This window comes from Mustela lutreola, chromosome 11, assembly GCF_030435805.1.
Source record: "Mustela lutreola isolate mMusLut2 chromosome 11, mMusLut2.pri, whole genome shotgun sequence".
Classification (NCBI taxonomy): Eukaryota; Metazoa; Chordata; class Mammalia; order Carnivora; family Mustelidae; genus Mustela; species Mustela lutreola.
In genome coordinates, this window is record NC_081300.1 from 3,622,232 (window position 1) to 3,637,891 (window position 15,660).

The following is a 15,660-nucleotide window of genomic DNA, read 5'->3' on the forward strand; positions in this document are numbered from 1 at the left end:
GCGAGGCGTTCCGGGAATGGGGGGCCAGGAGTCCGGGGCGCAGGGTGCTCTGGGCGCCCCCGCCCCGCGTTCGGTCCTTGTGCGCGTGCACTGGTGGCGGGGGCTCCCCGCGCGGCTCGGGGGCCCCCGGCCGTGCCCCGCCGCCCCGGCCGCGCTCGGGGTTGATTCGTACCACCTTGCAAGGAAGTGAACGCTTCGCACGGGAAGGGGAGGTGCCTGCGCCGGCCGCCGGGCGACGCGCCGCTCCGAGGACGCCCCGGGCTGCCGCCGGCTCGGGGCCGCGGCGATCGCGGGACGCGCGGCTCCCCTCGTCGCCCCCCTCACCCTTTTGGAGGAGTCAAATCCGGCTTTTAGAGCGCGGGGAGGGTGGGGATATCCGGTGCCTCCCGGACGCCGGGAGAAAGGGGGAGGGCGGAGAGGATCCGCGGCCAGTCTGCGCCGAGCAGATTCAAACCAAAACAAAAAGATTAAAGGAGCAGCGGCCGGGGTGGCAGCGATCCCCAGGCCGGGACCCCGGGGGTGGCGCGTCCGGGGACCACGGGGGCTGTGCGGACTGCGGGCGCTGCGCGCGGCGGGGAAGGGGAGCGGGAGCCAGTCCTTGTGGGGAAGGAGGGGGGAGTCGAGGGGAGCACGCGGGCCGGAGGAGGGGCGGACCCGCCTGCTCCGCCCGCCCGCTCGGAGCCAAGCCGAGTCGAGCGGCCCGGGCTGGGCGCGACCCCGGCCCGCGGCGGCGCAGAAAGCGGGCAGAGGCGCGGGCCATGCTGCGGCTGGCGTCCGCCGGGGCCAGAGCCATCGTGGACATGTCGTACGCTCGCCACTTCCTGGACTTCCAGGGCTCCAACATCCCCCGCGCCATGCAGAAGCTGGTGGTGACCCGGCTGAGCCCCAACTTCCGCGAGGCCGTCACCCTGCTCCGGGACTGCCCGGTGCCTCTCCCCGGGGACGGAGACCTCCTCGTCCGGAACCGGTGAGCCCGGCGCGCGCCCCCCCCCGCCCCGGCCGGGCCCCGGCCCGCTCTGCGCCGCTCCCCGGCTGTCCCGGGCCGGCCCACGTCCCCGCACTCCGGCGAGCGCTCGGGCGCGTAGCCTGAGTTTGCGAGATCCCGGGAAGTTGAACCCGCCGCCATCTGGCGAAGGCGAACGTAATGTGACTGTTGCTGGTGTGAATACCCGATACCACCGAACGTCCTCATAACTGAGGGTTATTTTAATTTGGGATTCCCCTCCCCTCCCCCAGCCCTCCCTCCTCCCCCTCCCGCTCCCGAAATAAAACCGACGGGACCCAGAAGGGGAGGCTCCCCGCCCGGCCCACCCGCGCGCACCCACGGCTCCTGCGTTCCCATAATCTTTAGTGTGGACCGGGAACGGGCTGGACACAAACTGCGACGTTTAGGTAACGTGCTTTGGAGGAAGGAGGCCGAGGACGCGGCTGGCTTTTCCTGTGCGCTCCAGGTTGGCAGCCGCCTCGCAATGGCGGAGCCCTGTCGTTGGGTGCGTTGGTGTGCACCTCGCCGGTGTCGTCTGCGTGTTGTCAGTGCTGTATGGCTGTTGTCTGTGCCCTAGAGCCTACCGACAGGCTCGTGGCGCGTCCGGGGCGGCTGGGTCAGGGCCGGGGTTGGGGCACCGCTGCGTTTGCCTGCGCGTTTTGCAGACCTCTGGGTGGTACTCGGGTGGGTTTCCCCACCTTCTGATCGCCTCTTCCACCTCCACACTCCCTACCTGACTGTGTCTACAGCTCTCTAATCTTTAGTAACTGGTGAAGCGCGGGAAGGGACCTCACTCTGCAGGAGCCGTGCCCTCTGCTCTCTGTTCGCTGGGTCCCCTAGCTGCTGATTTGCAGCCAGGGCGTTCGCCATTCCTCGATCCCCTACGTTAGAGCAGGACTCGCCCGCCTGCTCTGGCGCCTGCGAGGGGTTACAATGTTGTATGTTGCCTGCGAGGGAAAGGAGTGAGTTGTGAAACTATGTTGTAAATTGTTTCGTGGAAAGTACTGTGAGACTCCTGCAAGGCGTGAAAGGCAAAGTGTACCCTACCCGAGTGGCTTGATGCAGGGTTTAATCCGCTTATTTTAGAGATTCGGATCAGCCTTCCAAAGACTGCAACACTGAATAATTCTGGTCCTGATGGAAAACTTCTGGAAACCTGTTGGAAACGTAAAAATTGAGGGAGCCAAGAGTGGGACTGAGTGGAAGCTGGCCAGAGTGGGGTGCAGAGTGCCTTAAAGGTACATGTGTGTGTCCTAAAAGTTTTTGTGGGTGGATACAGGGCTGCAAAGGATCGCTTCATTATGGGATTAAGCGCTAAAGCTGTTGAGATAAGGACTTGCTTCCTACCAAGTTAAGAAGAAGGAACACACGCAGAACACACAAGACACAAGAGTCATTTGCTGGAAGTTGAGACGAGAAGCGGGCTGAAAAGCCTCAGCCTTTAGCAAGCAAAAAGTTTGACACGGGCTGCTTTCTTTTCTCGTAATTTTTCTGACCACGTACTCTGACTGTGAGCACTGATGTAAAACACACAGCACTGCTTAAATAAAATCCCCTTCAGATACCGGGTGTGTGGGGGCCTGGGGGGGGGGGGCTGACTGAGCGGAGCTAGCAGAAGGTGTGAAGTTAAAGGAGGACCAGCTGCCCTGGAGTGGGACCACCCTCCAGCGCTGTCCGAGGAGCTGCTCCGCTGGGCAGCACCGGGTTGATGGCTTCTCCACCTGTGAAAGTACATCAGGTCTTTGGGTTGTCCCCTCCTCTGGCTCCTCTCCCTGCTCCCTCACTGTCCCCTCTAGCCTTCTCCTTCCCTACCAGTGCCCAGGTGCCTCCTGCGCCAGGTCACCGGGGATGGTCCCTGAATTGGGTGGTCAGGATTCTGGAGCACCAGCTCCCCCACAGTTGGAGCTCCTCAGCTTGGTTTGCTTTAGAATCCATGCCTGTGTTTTCCCCCACATATGCCCAGAGTCCTTTAACACAAGTAGTATATTTATATGTACAACTTGACCTCTAACTTCTACGGTGAAGCCCGTGTCGGAAGGAGAATGGAACCAGTTTCCTGCATGTTGAGAGGAGGTGAAATCATTGTATCCCCTTTCCCTACTCTGTGGAAAATCTGCTTCTTATCCCCAAATTGGAAGGAGATCCTTTATACTCGGCAAATAGTGTCCGGGGAGTTGGAATTGTACAGATTTTTTTTTAAGAGCAGACTGCAAGTCTATTTGCTGTAGGTTAGTTCATTCTAATCCTAGACCAAATCTCCTCAACAGAGTTAATTGTGTAAAAATTTCATGCAAGCGCTTTTCATTTTTATCATAATAAAAATCTGCTCTAAAATGAAGGACATAGGCATACATTCACTTGTTCGGAAAGGTGTTTGGAGATTTTAAGTGCGTGCTGCCTGACTTTGCCTTCCAGTTGAATATTCGCACATCTCATCCGATCTTAACAGAAAATAGAAATTCTGTATTCACGGAGAGAGGGACGTGCTTTTAAGCCAGTCGTGGATTTAGGATAATGAAGTTTATTCCATTTAGGAAAACTGTGAGAGGGGTGCTTAAAAGCTCTGCAGAACGTGTAATTGATGTTCCTTTATCCACTTCTCACTTTCATACATCCGAGGACAACTTCACATTCCCTGCCAGTGCCCAGCCCTCAAGAAGAGAAGGAAGAAAGGCACCCTCCGGTCAAGTCAGCTTACGAGCGATTTTTAGCTTTTTTTCGAAGGACAGTGACGCATGATTTCGTTTCCAAATATTTCTAACGATTTTCTGCTCAAGTGTAAGATAATGGAGCAAAGAGTTTATAGGAATGGCAAAGAGCGGGGTGGGGGATGGGGAAGGCGTTTTTGATGAACGGTTTGCTGCTCGCGGAGGGTAAAAGCATTTCTGCTGACTCCTCAGGCCGAGGTTTTCTTTTATTTTTCTTCCTTGTCTTCAATTTTTTCTTTTCTTTTCTTTTCTCTTCTTTCTTCTCTTTCCTTTTTTCTTTCTTTCTTTCTTTTTAAGAAAAATCTGATCTGGGCGACTTTGTCTGTCTCCCAATATTGAAAGCTCCGGACTTCACGTTTTGTTTTTGTTCAAAGAAAGCGTTCCCCTCCTTTTGCAGGACTGCCCGTTTCATCGTAAGCACGACGAAGGGGTTCAGCACTCTTTAGTATAAAGAAACCGGGCACCTCTCGAAGCGTATATATTTGGGTAAAGCCCACCCCAGTCCCATTCTTTTTCTGGGGTTCCGGGACTTTGGGATCCTCCCATCTGACGGCTAGAACCTTGCACTTACTAAGAGCATATATTTTACATTAAAGAGGATAACAGGAGAGTCTCGAAATGCAGGCATTCTACCAAGCCTGTCTCCTTTCTTTTTCTCGCTCGCTTCCCCTTCCTGTCCCCTGCTCCCCGACCCGGCCCCCTTTCCCACTGCGCCCGCCGCTCTTGAACTTGTTTCTGGAGGAGCGGAAGGCGCGGGCTCCCAACCTTCACGCAGCCCCAGGTAAGGATCAAGGCGCTTGCGGGCAGCGGCGGATCCCCACCTGCTGCGGCGGCCACAGGGCGTCAGAGCGGGGGTCGGGGGGAGGCGGGGGCCGCGCCGGGCCGGGAGACCCTCCGGGGAGTGGGCGAGGCGCGCCGAGCGAGCGGAGGGCTGTGGCCACCAGCCCGAGACTCCTTCACCGACGACGACGCAGGCAGTTTAGAAGGCGGCAGGACGGGGGGAGGGGAGACACGAAAAACGGGGTGCACTGGAGGCCAAGGTCACGGTCCGGCTGCCCCAGGCCCCAGTGCTGGGGCCGAGCGCTCCGGCGTGCCCTGTGCTTAGAACACCTCCCCGCCCCCCAGCCAAGAGCTTGACTGCCCCTCGGTCCAAGCTCCGCAGCCTGTGCTATGTTTGCCCACCTGACCCCCGCAGGGCTCCTGGAGGCCTAGGTCAGGGTCTCAGGCCTGGGTGGAGGCCCCTCCTCCCCAGCGCCCGCCGGCTGGGCTCGGACCCAGCCCGCTCCGGGAGTCCCAGTCCTGGCTCGAGCCAGTCAGTGGTGGCGGTGGAGAGGCCGGGACCGGAGGGTGGGCAGTCAGCGGAGGCCGGCACTTCCGAGGGGAGACAGTTCCAGAAGGATTTCTGGGGCCCCGCAGGCTGGCCCGGGCACGCGAGGGTCCTGCAGGGGAGACGCAGGGCTGTCTGCAACCTGGAAGGGGCGCGCCGAGGTAAACTTCAGCAGCCGCTGGTCAGCTGCGCGCACCCCAGCTCGCAGCAGCGCCCACTCCCACCTCCACGGGGCCGTCCACCCCCTCCCGCGCCGGGGCCCTCTCCCCTCCACTTTTCTCCCGCGTGGGTCCTGCTTGGTCTTGTCACCTCGCTCTGGGAAGTAGTAAACCGCAGAGGGAAGGTGGGGGAGCCTTTTCCTCCAGTAGCCCCCCTCCCCAGGCGCAGTCCTTAGAGGTGGGAAGGTCCCAGGGCCCAGCCTCCCAGGGCCCAGCCTCCGCAGGGGCGTCCCTCTGAGCCCAAGGCAGGGGTGCCCCGCAGAAGAGGGCCTCTCCAATGAGGACTGATCCAGAGGGGAGAAAGGCACGGGAAGGGTTAATTGTGGGCCGGGAGACCAGAGCTGGCGGTTGGGCCTCAGTCCCCCACCTCTGGAGCAAACCTCGGAGGCTTCCACCCAGGACCCTTCCTGGGTCTGGGCTTTACCACCTACAGCCGGGCGGAAGGCGAGACTCTCCAGCGGGGCTCTGCCCTGGCTGCCTTCTCTGAAGTCCAGAAGCAGGCACGGAAGGAGCTGGCCCCTTTTAAAAAGACCCAACCTTCGGAATGATGTAAATTTAAAGGAAAGAGGGGGGTGGTGGGGGCAGTCCCAAAACAGAATGTGAGCATCTTGGTATTGAATCCCAAATGAAAAGGCAGCAAAAATCATTTTTCCCACTTTTCATTATCACGTTATCATGGATGGCTGTGGAATTCTGCAGTGTGTTCTTGAGGCTGCGTGGTGTGCTAACTTCTGAAAGCAGCTTGACGTGCCCCAGAGAAATGGTTTCCTGCTTGCTGCTTTCTACAGTATGCCGGGAGCTTTCAGTATTGTCGATATAGGGGGCATAATCATAAGGGAGCATTTATAAGTACAAAGTGTTGTCTATAACGTGGTGGGAATGGGTCCTTGCACAGGGTAGTTTTGGTTTATTAAGTTAAATTAAAAGTGAATTATTTTGAAATGACCGACTTCCCAGCTTCCCTGTGCCACCAGACAGCATCGTCTTTTCATTTCATTACAGGTGGAAATGACATTTTTAGGGTCCTCCATTATGTGTCTAAGCCACCTCCTGACATTTTTAAGTAGACGGCTTTTTTTTTCTTAGGATATTTTTGTTATGAGGTTTACCGAGATGAAAAAAAGGCTGGTAAAAATACCAACCTCGCAATTAAATGGACTCTGGATACCAAAGTGAAAATAATCATCTGGTATTAATCAAGTTATGTCTCTGCTTCTTGTTGAGGAAAAATATAGTGACGATTTGCTTTTCTTTTCATCTGAAAAGAACTGTAAGATGTCGAATGTTCCATAAAACTCCCTACCCTTATGAGACAATTTTTGTTCAATTAATCAAAATGCATATTTTCATTCTGGACATAGTTACATCAGAAAGAAAATTTGCTGTGGCCACTCTAACCGTGTTTTAAACAACCCCACGGTAATGCATAGCAGCCGATGACCTTGCACACTGCGTCAATCTTCAATAATATCATTCTCATTACTGTTATTATCCGAAGTGTTAAATTGTTGCCAGAATCAATGCAAGTCTACTTCTTTGAATATATTTTATCTCACTGTTGTTTTTTAACATCTTTGTTAAGAGGCCAATTAATTTCCGACTCATAGCTCCAGTGAAGTTTACATATAAGAGGGCTTCCTGACGTTATTATTATTTTTTTTAATGCTGTATTTCACCTTTGAAAGAAAGGGAGGGAAGTATATAGCATGTGACATAAACAACTTGGGGCTTCAGGGGCTATGGAGTGATCCCCTGCCCTGATTTAAAAAATCAAATATACCAAAACTCAGAATGCAAATACTTATTTAATTTCTCTTTTTCAGCTGAGTATCAGGACGGATTTTATTTTTTATTTTTATTTTTTTCTGGAATCCTACTAGGATAGATAGCTTAGCCATCCGTCCACAGTCACTGGAATCAGAGGAATTTTTTCTAAGTGGACTATCAAGGCCTTGATGAGGAGAATATCTTAATGTGTCTGTTTGTTTGTTTTCTTCTAGATTTGTCGGTGTCAATGCATCTGACATCAACTATTCCGCGGGCCGATATGACCCTTCAGTCAAGACCCCCTTTGATGTAGGTTTTGAAGGTGTGGGAGAGGTGGTAGCCTTAGGCCTGTCAGCCAGTGCCAGCTACGCCGTTGGCCAAGCGGTGGCTTACATGGCCCCGGGCTCCTTCGCTGAGTACACAGTGGTGCCTGCCCGGGCTGCAGCTCCCGTGGCCTCCGCGCAGCCTGAGTATGTGTCCCTGCCAGTCAGTGCTACCACTGCGTACATCAGCCTGAACGAGCTCGGAGGGCTGTCGGAAGGGACAAAAGTTTTGGTGACGGCAGCAGCTGGGGGGACAGGCCAGTTCGCAGTGCAGCTTGCAAAGAAGGCCAAGTGCCATGTAATTGGCACCTGCTCTTCCGATAAAAAATCCGCTTTTCTGAAATCCATTGGCTGCGATCGTCCCATCAACTATAAGACGGAGCCTGTGAGCACTGTCTTGAAGCAGGAATACCCCAAAGGTGTGGATGTGGTCTACGAATCCGTCGGGGGCGCCATGTTCGACTTGGCCCTGGATGCCTTGGCTGTCAAGGGGCGTCTGATAGTCATTGGCTTCATCTCTGGCTACCAGACTCCTACCGGCCTTTCTCCTGTGAAAGCAGGGACATTACCAGCCAAACTGCTGAAGAAATCTGCCAGTGTCCGCGGCTTCTTCTTGAACCATTCCCTTTCTAAGTATCAAGCAGCCATGGACCACTTGCTTAAGATGCACGCGGCTGGAGACCTGGTCTGCGAGGTGGACCTTGGAGATCGGTCTGCAGAAGGCAGGTTTATTGGCCTGGAGTCTGTATTCCGGGCTGTTGATTATATGTACATGGGAAAAAACACTGGAAAAATTGTAGTTGAATTACCTCGCTCTGTCAACAGTAAGCTCTAAAAACAGAACAATGACATAAATCCGAGGAGAAAGAAAATGGGCACTTTACTCTTCAGAATTACTCAAATCAAGTTATTTGTAGATGGCTAATGGGTATGATATTTCTTAAACAAAAGTCAGGAGTTAATGAATAAGTTTCTCTTTATTTCTTTTCTCTCTCCCTTTTTTTTTTTTTTTTTTTTTTTTTTTTTGCCCCTCCCTTGAAAAATAATGCTAATAAAAACTTCTCTTGATGGCTCAGAGGTAAAACCGTAATACTCAATTCTTTGGTCATGGACCATCTCATTCCAGATTTTATTGTTCCAGAGAATTAAATTAATTCCTGATGCAAGATCTGATCAAATCAGTATGTCTTCAGCTTGATGAGATTTTAAAATCAGTCTTGAAAATAGTCCACAATTTCTTTACTTTGGGAAAGTTTGGTCTTAGGCTAATGAGCAGTTAATAAATGAGAGAGAGAACAGAAGGGCTGCCATATATTTTCAGAGTCCATATTCCCAGGAAATGGCCCTCCTGCCTTTTCTACAAATTACCAACTATCTAAATAGAAATTGAGAGGAATTCTCCCAAAACCTTGATTTTGTTAGGCTATTAGAAAAATGACTATTTGAACACAGACCTATTTTTTTTTAAAGTGTCTATTATTTAATGCTTTTTGCACGATTATCCCAGTGAGGCCTTTGTGGAACCCAAAGTTTGTCTCTGCCCTTAAGAAGCAAATTAGTATTGAAAACCGATAAGACAAAAACAGGCTTTAGGAAGGGATACTACAGAGATGGGAGTGCTTTAAAAACTTCGGACCTGCCCCCGGAATGGAGCGGTTGTGCTGCGCCCACATCCACGGGGAGGGTCTGCCCAACAAAGGGGAGGCAGTCTTTAGGCATACAGCCAGAGATTAATAACAGCATCCCTCGTCTGCCTGAAGCAGGCTCTAGCAGACAGCGCTGTGCAGAGGAGGGCCTGACGCAATCTAAAATAACAAGACATTCGCTTCATGTTTCAGACTTTCGGACACGGTGTGTTTTCTCTCTGCTCTTGGAAACAGGCTAGCGCATGTGGCACAGAACACTGTCCCCGTGTCCCCATTTTACTTCCCCGCGCGTTCTGTGGGAATGAGTGGCTCCTCGTCTCTACTGCCCACTGCCCGGGGTCACATGTGAGAGGCACGTCTGGAGCCCCATCTGGGGAATCGCGGGCAGCCCACCCGCCCGCCTCCTCACCTTCAGCTCGCAGGGCAGGCTGCGGCTTCCAGCACGTTTGAAATCCCACCGCGCCTCTCTGGTGGGAGGCAGAGCCCACCCGATTATTTTTCAAAGCCCTGGGTTTCAGTGTCCCTAACCTGCTCCATAATAGGAACGCAATTAAAGATGCTCCAGGAAACTTGGTGACCGTATTTAATGTTTCTCTCCTCCCATCTTGAGGGGCAAGGAAATCCCACCACTGAAGAGCGGTTAGTATCTGTTTTACAAGATTTACTCATTTTCAGGTGCCTGACGTAGCTGCTAGCATGCATGCACAACAATACAATTTATATGGTAAATGGGACCGAATAATGGCTTCACTGAATGTTATGGCTGCGCTGAAGGGAGATGTCACGGTAAATAGCCGCCAAATTATGGATCGTGCCGCAGTGTCACAACTGCACTGAAGACAGATAGCACTGGGGGCGATCGCCACTGGGATGTCTGTGAGTTATGAAGAAGGCGGGCGGCCTGATGCGGAGCTCTTTGTGTCCTCGTTAGGGCAGGGGTGCCGGTGCGGGGTGCGAGAGGAGTGGCCCAGTGTGGCGCTGGGGGTCATCTGTCCCTTTCTGACCCAGCAGCTCCGGCCACAAGAAGGAGACTTTTCTGCCCGCTTTCAGCAGCATCTGCACACACGGGTCAGGGGACAGGTTCTGGGAATGCTCAGTGCCCAGGAAGTGACCGGCCACGGGCAGACGCTGCGATCCACCCAAGCCGTCCACGGAGGTGATGCGACTTCACGGGGTATCTGTTGCTTCCCACGCAGAGAGATGTGCGGGGTCTGAACCGGCCGCCCCTCTCCCCCCACGGAGGCTCCAGGAGCAAGGACCCCGCCAGCTGAACTGCTGCTTCCAAACTGCAGTGCGTCCCGGTTTCTTTCATTTTAATGGGAGGGTAATAAAGATGAAAGACCAGCATTTGAGCTGATGGATCCCTTAAGCTACAGAATAGAAATTTATGATGTTTTGAAGGAATAGACGAAATTCAGCGATGTAAAAAAAAAAAAAAATTTCAAACACCGAAGTCTAAAATAAAATATAATCTGAAAACCTCATGCTCACTTTCCCCAAACTCAGGAACTACAGTGCATGCTGTTTTCATTTATTCTTAGAAAACAAGCATGAAGGATTCCGCCCATTCAGATAATGCCAAAAATATGTTTAAACTTTTTTTTTTCTTATTCTTCTGAAAAATGATTTGTAAATTGAGGGTCATAGTTCAGTATCAGTTTCATCTGCTGGGATTATCGTTCAGGACGAGCCTGTAATGGGAGGTGAAATGGTGCGACACGCTCACACCCCTTCCTGAACTGCATTACATAGCACAGAACGTACATCCGTAATTCAGGGCAATTGTCAGTCTTTGTGTTAGAGACAGGGCTGGGGCTGAGCGATGCTGGGGGATGAGTTATTTCTCGGTTCTCAGGGTGGCCTTCTCTGCACCTCAGCCTTGAGGTCTCTGGCTGGGCAGAGGGAGGGGTTTGACTTTGAGAAGCCATGCCTTGCCATTCCGTTGTGACTTCTAAAAGAACAAGTGCTATATTCCTTCACATTTGCATGCAAACAAACAAACAAAAAAATGCCAACAGTGTCTTTTCGGGTTTCTTTGACGATGAATCCTGCTAGTAAATGTGGTCAGCATTTAAAAAAAATTTTTTTTCAGGGAATAGTTCACAAAGAAATGACATGGAAGTTTTGCTTGATATGCTCTATACATTATTATTATATGATCTCATCTGAATACAGTTTCTCCAGAGTAGGATAGAGCCTCTGTAAATGGTCATTAGTATTACATTCAGTATTTATCTAATGAAAGTGCAGTGACAAGTAGCTGCTGCTTATTAAAATGAAAATCCTGCGTTATGTACTTAAGGAACATTCTGGCTAATGAGGGTGTAATGTCCTCAGTACAACACAGACCTTCTTTTTGCGTTCCCCACCACAAGACGCTGGAAACTTGACAAATGATATCATTTAAGACACATGCCTGCCGTAGGGACCTGCTTTTTGGCTTCCTGTTTCTGGCTTTTATTTGGGTAACATTTCTAATGACCACCCGACTTGTAACGGGTAATGTTTTAACCCCTTCATAGAGTTCCCAATTAGCATGAATTTACTACATTCAGGGTTTCCTTTAAAATGGGGCAGGGGGGGTTTAGTACTGAAAATATTTTTCTTGATCACTTTACCACATGTACATATGGGACAAATACCACATTTTAGATTTATATAAAAACAGATGAGCAATATGCAACTTTCAGGAAAAAAAAAACACACACAACAGAAAAAAACCAAACTCAATCAGTTGTGGATGAGAATTTCCTAGGGGCTACAATTTGCGTTTTATGAATGTAACCCAGACGTGAGGCCCCCGATTGGACGGACTCCTAATCACTGTTCCCTAGCCTTCCCCTCTCTGCTTTTATTACATATCGTTTGTTATTTATAGTACTTATTTAGAGACATGAAACTTATCTATGTAAACATTATTCATTAGTTTGGGGCTTGGGGATTTGTTGGGGTTTTTTTTTGAAAGTTCGATTTTCTGTAACTAATGTTTTAGTTAGGGCCCAGAGTTAAATATTTAGGATGATATTTCAGAAGTCAGAGAGGATTTTAAACTTCAAATTCTGTTGCTTCCTAGACCTTTAGCATTGTTATTTCAACTTATAAAGAGAGGAATGTTCAATGGGAGAACCTTATTGCTGTGACCCTGAGCAAAGTATGCAACGTTGCCAAGAGAGGAAGAAAAAAAAAAAAAAAAGACAAAACACTATCCAAAATACGTAAGGAATATTTTTACCAACAAGTAATTCTTGCTAGTAGAGAGTTGATACTCAACAAAAGTCAGATAAGGTGTGTGCATGAGGTTTCTATGTGACTCCTTCACTGGGTCTGGGTGTCGCTGGGCTGTGACGGTAAGACTGAGTGCTCTTCTGTCCCCAGAGCAGGGTTTCTGCCAGCATAGAGCTCCCCCTCAGGGCTGGCTCGGCTTCTCCAGGGGCGCAGACACTCCTGGGCAGCGTGTCTTGGATCCCTCACGTGGGAGGGTAAGTACTGCATGGAGTACAGTTTGGGGGAGCCAGTGTGTGCCTCATAGGTCCTGAGCAGCTCTGAGCCAAAAGCACAGAGATTCCAACAGCCCCCCAAAGTAAGAGTTTCCCTTGAAGGGCACTATCTGACAGTGCCTTTCTGCCAACATGAAATTAAAATAATAATTAAAACACACCCTGCTGACTGGCGGTAGTACCAGTACGAGCGACGGATTGCTGCTTAGAGCTCAGGAAAGGGTTCCATACGATCATCAGCCACTGCCCTGCCTTGCCCTCTGCACCAGAGGGCCACACTCTCTCTTAGAATGACTTGCACGGATGATGTCTTTGTCAGTGGGGATGTAGGACCGTGTTCAGGGATGCGAGGGCGTCCTGCAGAAGTCTGCCTCGCCGTCTGCCTGCCCCTGGGAGGTCGGTCGGCACACACTTAGAGCTGGAAGGATCCCGGGACACTCTCTGTCCCCCCAGAAGGAGAAGACCCCGTAGTCTTTTAAATGGTAAAATTTGGGATTTAAGCGACCATCTACTCCTACCCATTGTATAAATTAAGAAACCAAAGCACAGGAAGGATAGGTGCCTCGTCTAGGGTCGTAGAGTTCACTGGCCTCAGGAGTGAAGCCAGAACACAGGCAGGCAGCTGCCCAGGGCCTCAGACAGTCTTGGGCTTAGCTCCTTCGTGCTTTGCCAGCGTCCCTCAGTACATGGCTGGTTAGAAGTATTGCAGAATCACAGCTGCCCTTTGTTGCAAATCTTTTTGTGGGTGAGATGACGACCAACCCACGAAGACTATCACGGTTCAGACCACGGAAGTGTGTTCACTCAGGACCCCCTTTAATCGAGCACAAGTCACAGTTCCAGATCATTTGATTCCGTGTCATCTAAATATCACACCAGCTTCTGGGGGAAAAAGTACTCAGTGGAATTAATGGCTGAATGCTCACAATTTCATTTTAATGCTACAAGGAAGGTCTCTGTCCTATCAATGCATTCTTGGATGTCCAATCATGAAAATCAAATAAAGAAAATCTTTATTATGTGTTGAGTGTTTTTTTTTTCTTTTCCCTAGAGTCATTTCGCCTGCTTGTAGTATTGCCTAGAGAAAGCTGGTGTTTGACCATCATAATTTTGGTACCAGCGAAACATCTAGAATCTCAATGTGCCGTTCCACCTGAAATCGAATCTGAACCCAGCAGACTCAGGGCTGTCGTGGCCGGACACGTGTGCCGGCAGCGGGAAGAACCTCAAGGGGTGGGGGATGGGGAGAGACACTGGTGGGTTCCACGTGTGCTCACGCGTGGCCGGAATCTCTTGCCGAGAGACAAGCCCTTCAAAGCCACAGGACATGGAACATTCATGCCTCTCTACATCAGCCCTGCCTTCCTTGAACTCATGCCTAACAAGCGCAAACATTCAACTTTACCCAAACAAATCCTTTCCCGATAGAAATAGCTTCCTTTAGCACTGAACAAAACACTTCTTGGGAACAGCAACAATGTCAAAGCCAATCCCATTTCGTAGAAAGCCTCAGTTCCCACCAGGGGGCTGGAAGCAACAGTGGCCCCTCTCTGTGTTGTTGGAATTTACATTTGGAAATTGAATTGTCTCCTTGAGGGTCTTTCCTCAAAGTACCTTTTGGAGAATTTCTTACATGTAGGTACAGCAGGGTACCTGGAAGGAGACAGAGCTGAGCCAGGACCAGTGTCCCCCCCAGCTGGAAAATAGGCTCATTCTCTAGGCAGTAAATAAACTGTCATTCCTGAGGAATATTCATCGTTCCAACTTGTACGTGCACTTTGCGTGCCATCTTGAAACGTGCTTCCAGACTTGACCAGCTGAAAACAAGGTCACTATCTTCCCCCCTTTTATCATTAGATAAGCAAAGAGGGATAGAGGAGTGACTCCCATTTCAGAGATGGGAAGAGTCAAGTGCCCAGAAATGATTTGCTTTTGATCATTCAGCCACTGGCTGGACAGAGCCTGGGGCCCTTGGATAGAGTTCTCAGACCGAGGCTGTTTTATTCCCGCTAGGAAGTGTTGCTTGTCCAAGTTCACCTTGCACACACATCACCTGTTGTGAGGCAGGTCCAGACGGCGCAGGTCTAGGGCGGGGCCTGACAGCCTGCGTTTCCCAGGGGACGCCGAGGCTGCTGCTCCTGGGAACACACCTCCAGGAGGAAGGCACTTGGGTCACACTGCTTTTGAAGAGATGCCCCTCTTGTGAAATGCTGCGTTAGAAGGCATTTCTGAGCGACCCAGAGGCTACCTGGGTGAGAATTACAAAGACGAGAACACGAGAGAACTATGAAATGGTCTCCTTTTATCGTCACGGCTCCAACTTCTTCACATGAGCTGTTCTTTCTGAAACTCCACTGCGACACCCACCGCCCGGCTGCTCTTTACAGCGATCTGTGATGACTGTGTCCAGGCAGGTCTGAAGGCTGCAGAAAGGTAATGCCAGTGTCCTGGGGCCACTTAACAAAAGGGGACCACAGAGGCTCTACGTTTTCACTGCCTTTCAAACAGAAGCAGACCTCAAAGGGACCTCACCTCTTCTCCATTCCCTCTGGCTTCCACAGCCAAACACTTTGTCGCACCATTGTCCTTCCTTCCCCGGGGTCCCCAGTTAAGCAGCGGTGCTTTTACGGGAGTGCTAAGGCCCTGTGTGGGTCTGTCCCCATCCAGCATGGGGACATCACGAACACTCTATTTTACAATTCTCCCAAGGAAAGCGAGAGCACCCAATTCATAATGACTTTCGGATCAGGTCACTCGGAACAGGCACCGTGGCACCACATGTAGCCTTTCTGTAAAGACTGGCCCGTGGAATTTACAGCAATTGAAAAGGCCGTGGCCTTCCTTGGGGAAAAGTTACAATCCACATGAGCGTTTCTTAACACGCCAGCGTAGCAATCAGAGGAAGAGCTGTCTAGCTGGGAAAAGGATAAGAAAACTTCTCGGAATGAGAACAGAAGCTCACTGAGTTGCAGCCACCATCTAGGCTGGGAGCAGACAGGTAGCCCCAGGAGGCAAGAGAGCCACGTTCCAGCGCCCAGCTCTGGTGCATGACCCTATGGGATGGAGCAAGACCCTGGGTGGCCCAAGGGAGTGTGCGGCCCTGCACACCCGCCCCCCCACTCCCCATGTGGGGCTTTGATTGACCAAAGTAGTCATGGCCAAGCTACGACCCCCACAACAGGGGCCTCG

The 15,660-nt window shown here is 51.1% G+C and overlaps 1 protein-coding gene across 5 annotated transcripts; it reads left to right on the forward strand.

Annotated features, from left to right (window-relative positions):
* Window positions 1-230: 230 nt before the first annotated feature.
* Window positions 231-13,490, forward strand: PTGR3 (prostaglandin reductase 3). 5 transcript variants are annotated; one of them, XR_009346136.1, is made up of 3 exons: window positions 231-967; window positions 7,239-10,265; window positions 12,048-13,490. XR_009346136.1 is itself a non-coding variant. In XM_059140808.1 (2 exons), exons 1-2 carry the CDS (start codon window positions 759-761, stop codon window positions 8,161-8,163), a joined length of 1,134 nt encoding a protein of 377 aa, XP_058996791.1. In that variant the 5' UTR covers window positions 231-758; the 3' UTR covers window positions 8,164-13,490. The 5 variants fall into 5 exon arrangements, 2 of the variants coding, with proteins under 2 accessions (XP_058996791.1, XP_058996792.1); XR_009346137.1 differs by having other exon boundaries at window positions 12,350-13,490; XR_009346138.1 differs by having other exon boundaries at window positions 12,355-13,490.
* Window positions 13,491-15,660: the final 2,170 nt, after the last annotated feature.

Bases quoted from the DNA above. Each gene is read 5' to 3' on its own strand.
- PTGR3 (XM_059140808.1), top strand. From the start codon at position 759: ATGCTGCGGCTGGCGTCCGCCGGGGCCAGAGCCATCGTGGACATGTCG. The intron at 968-7,238 runs GTGAGCCCGGCG...GTTTTCTTCTAG, and splicing joins GACCTCCTCGTCCGGAACCG to ATTTGTCGGTGTCAATGCAT.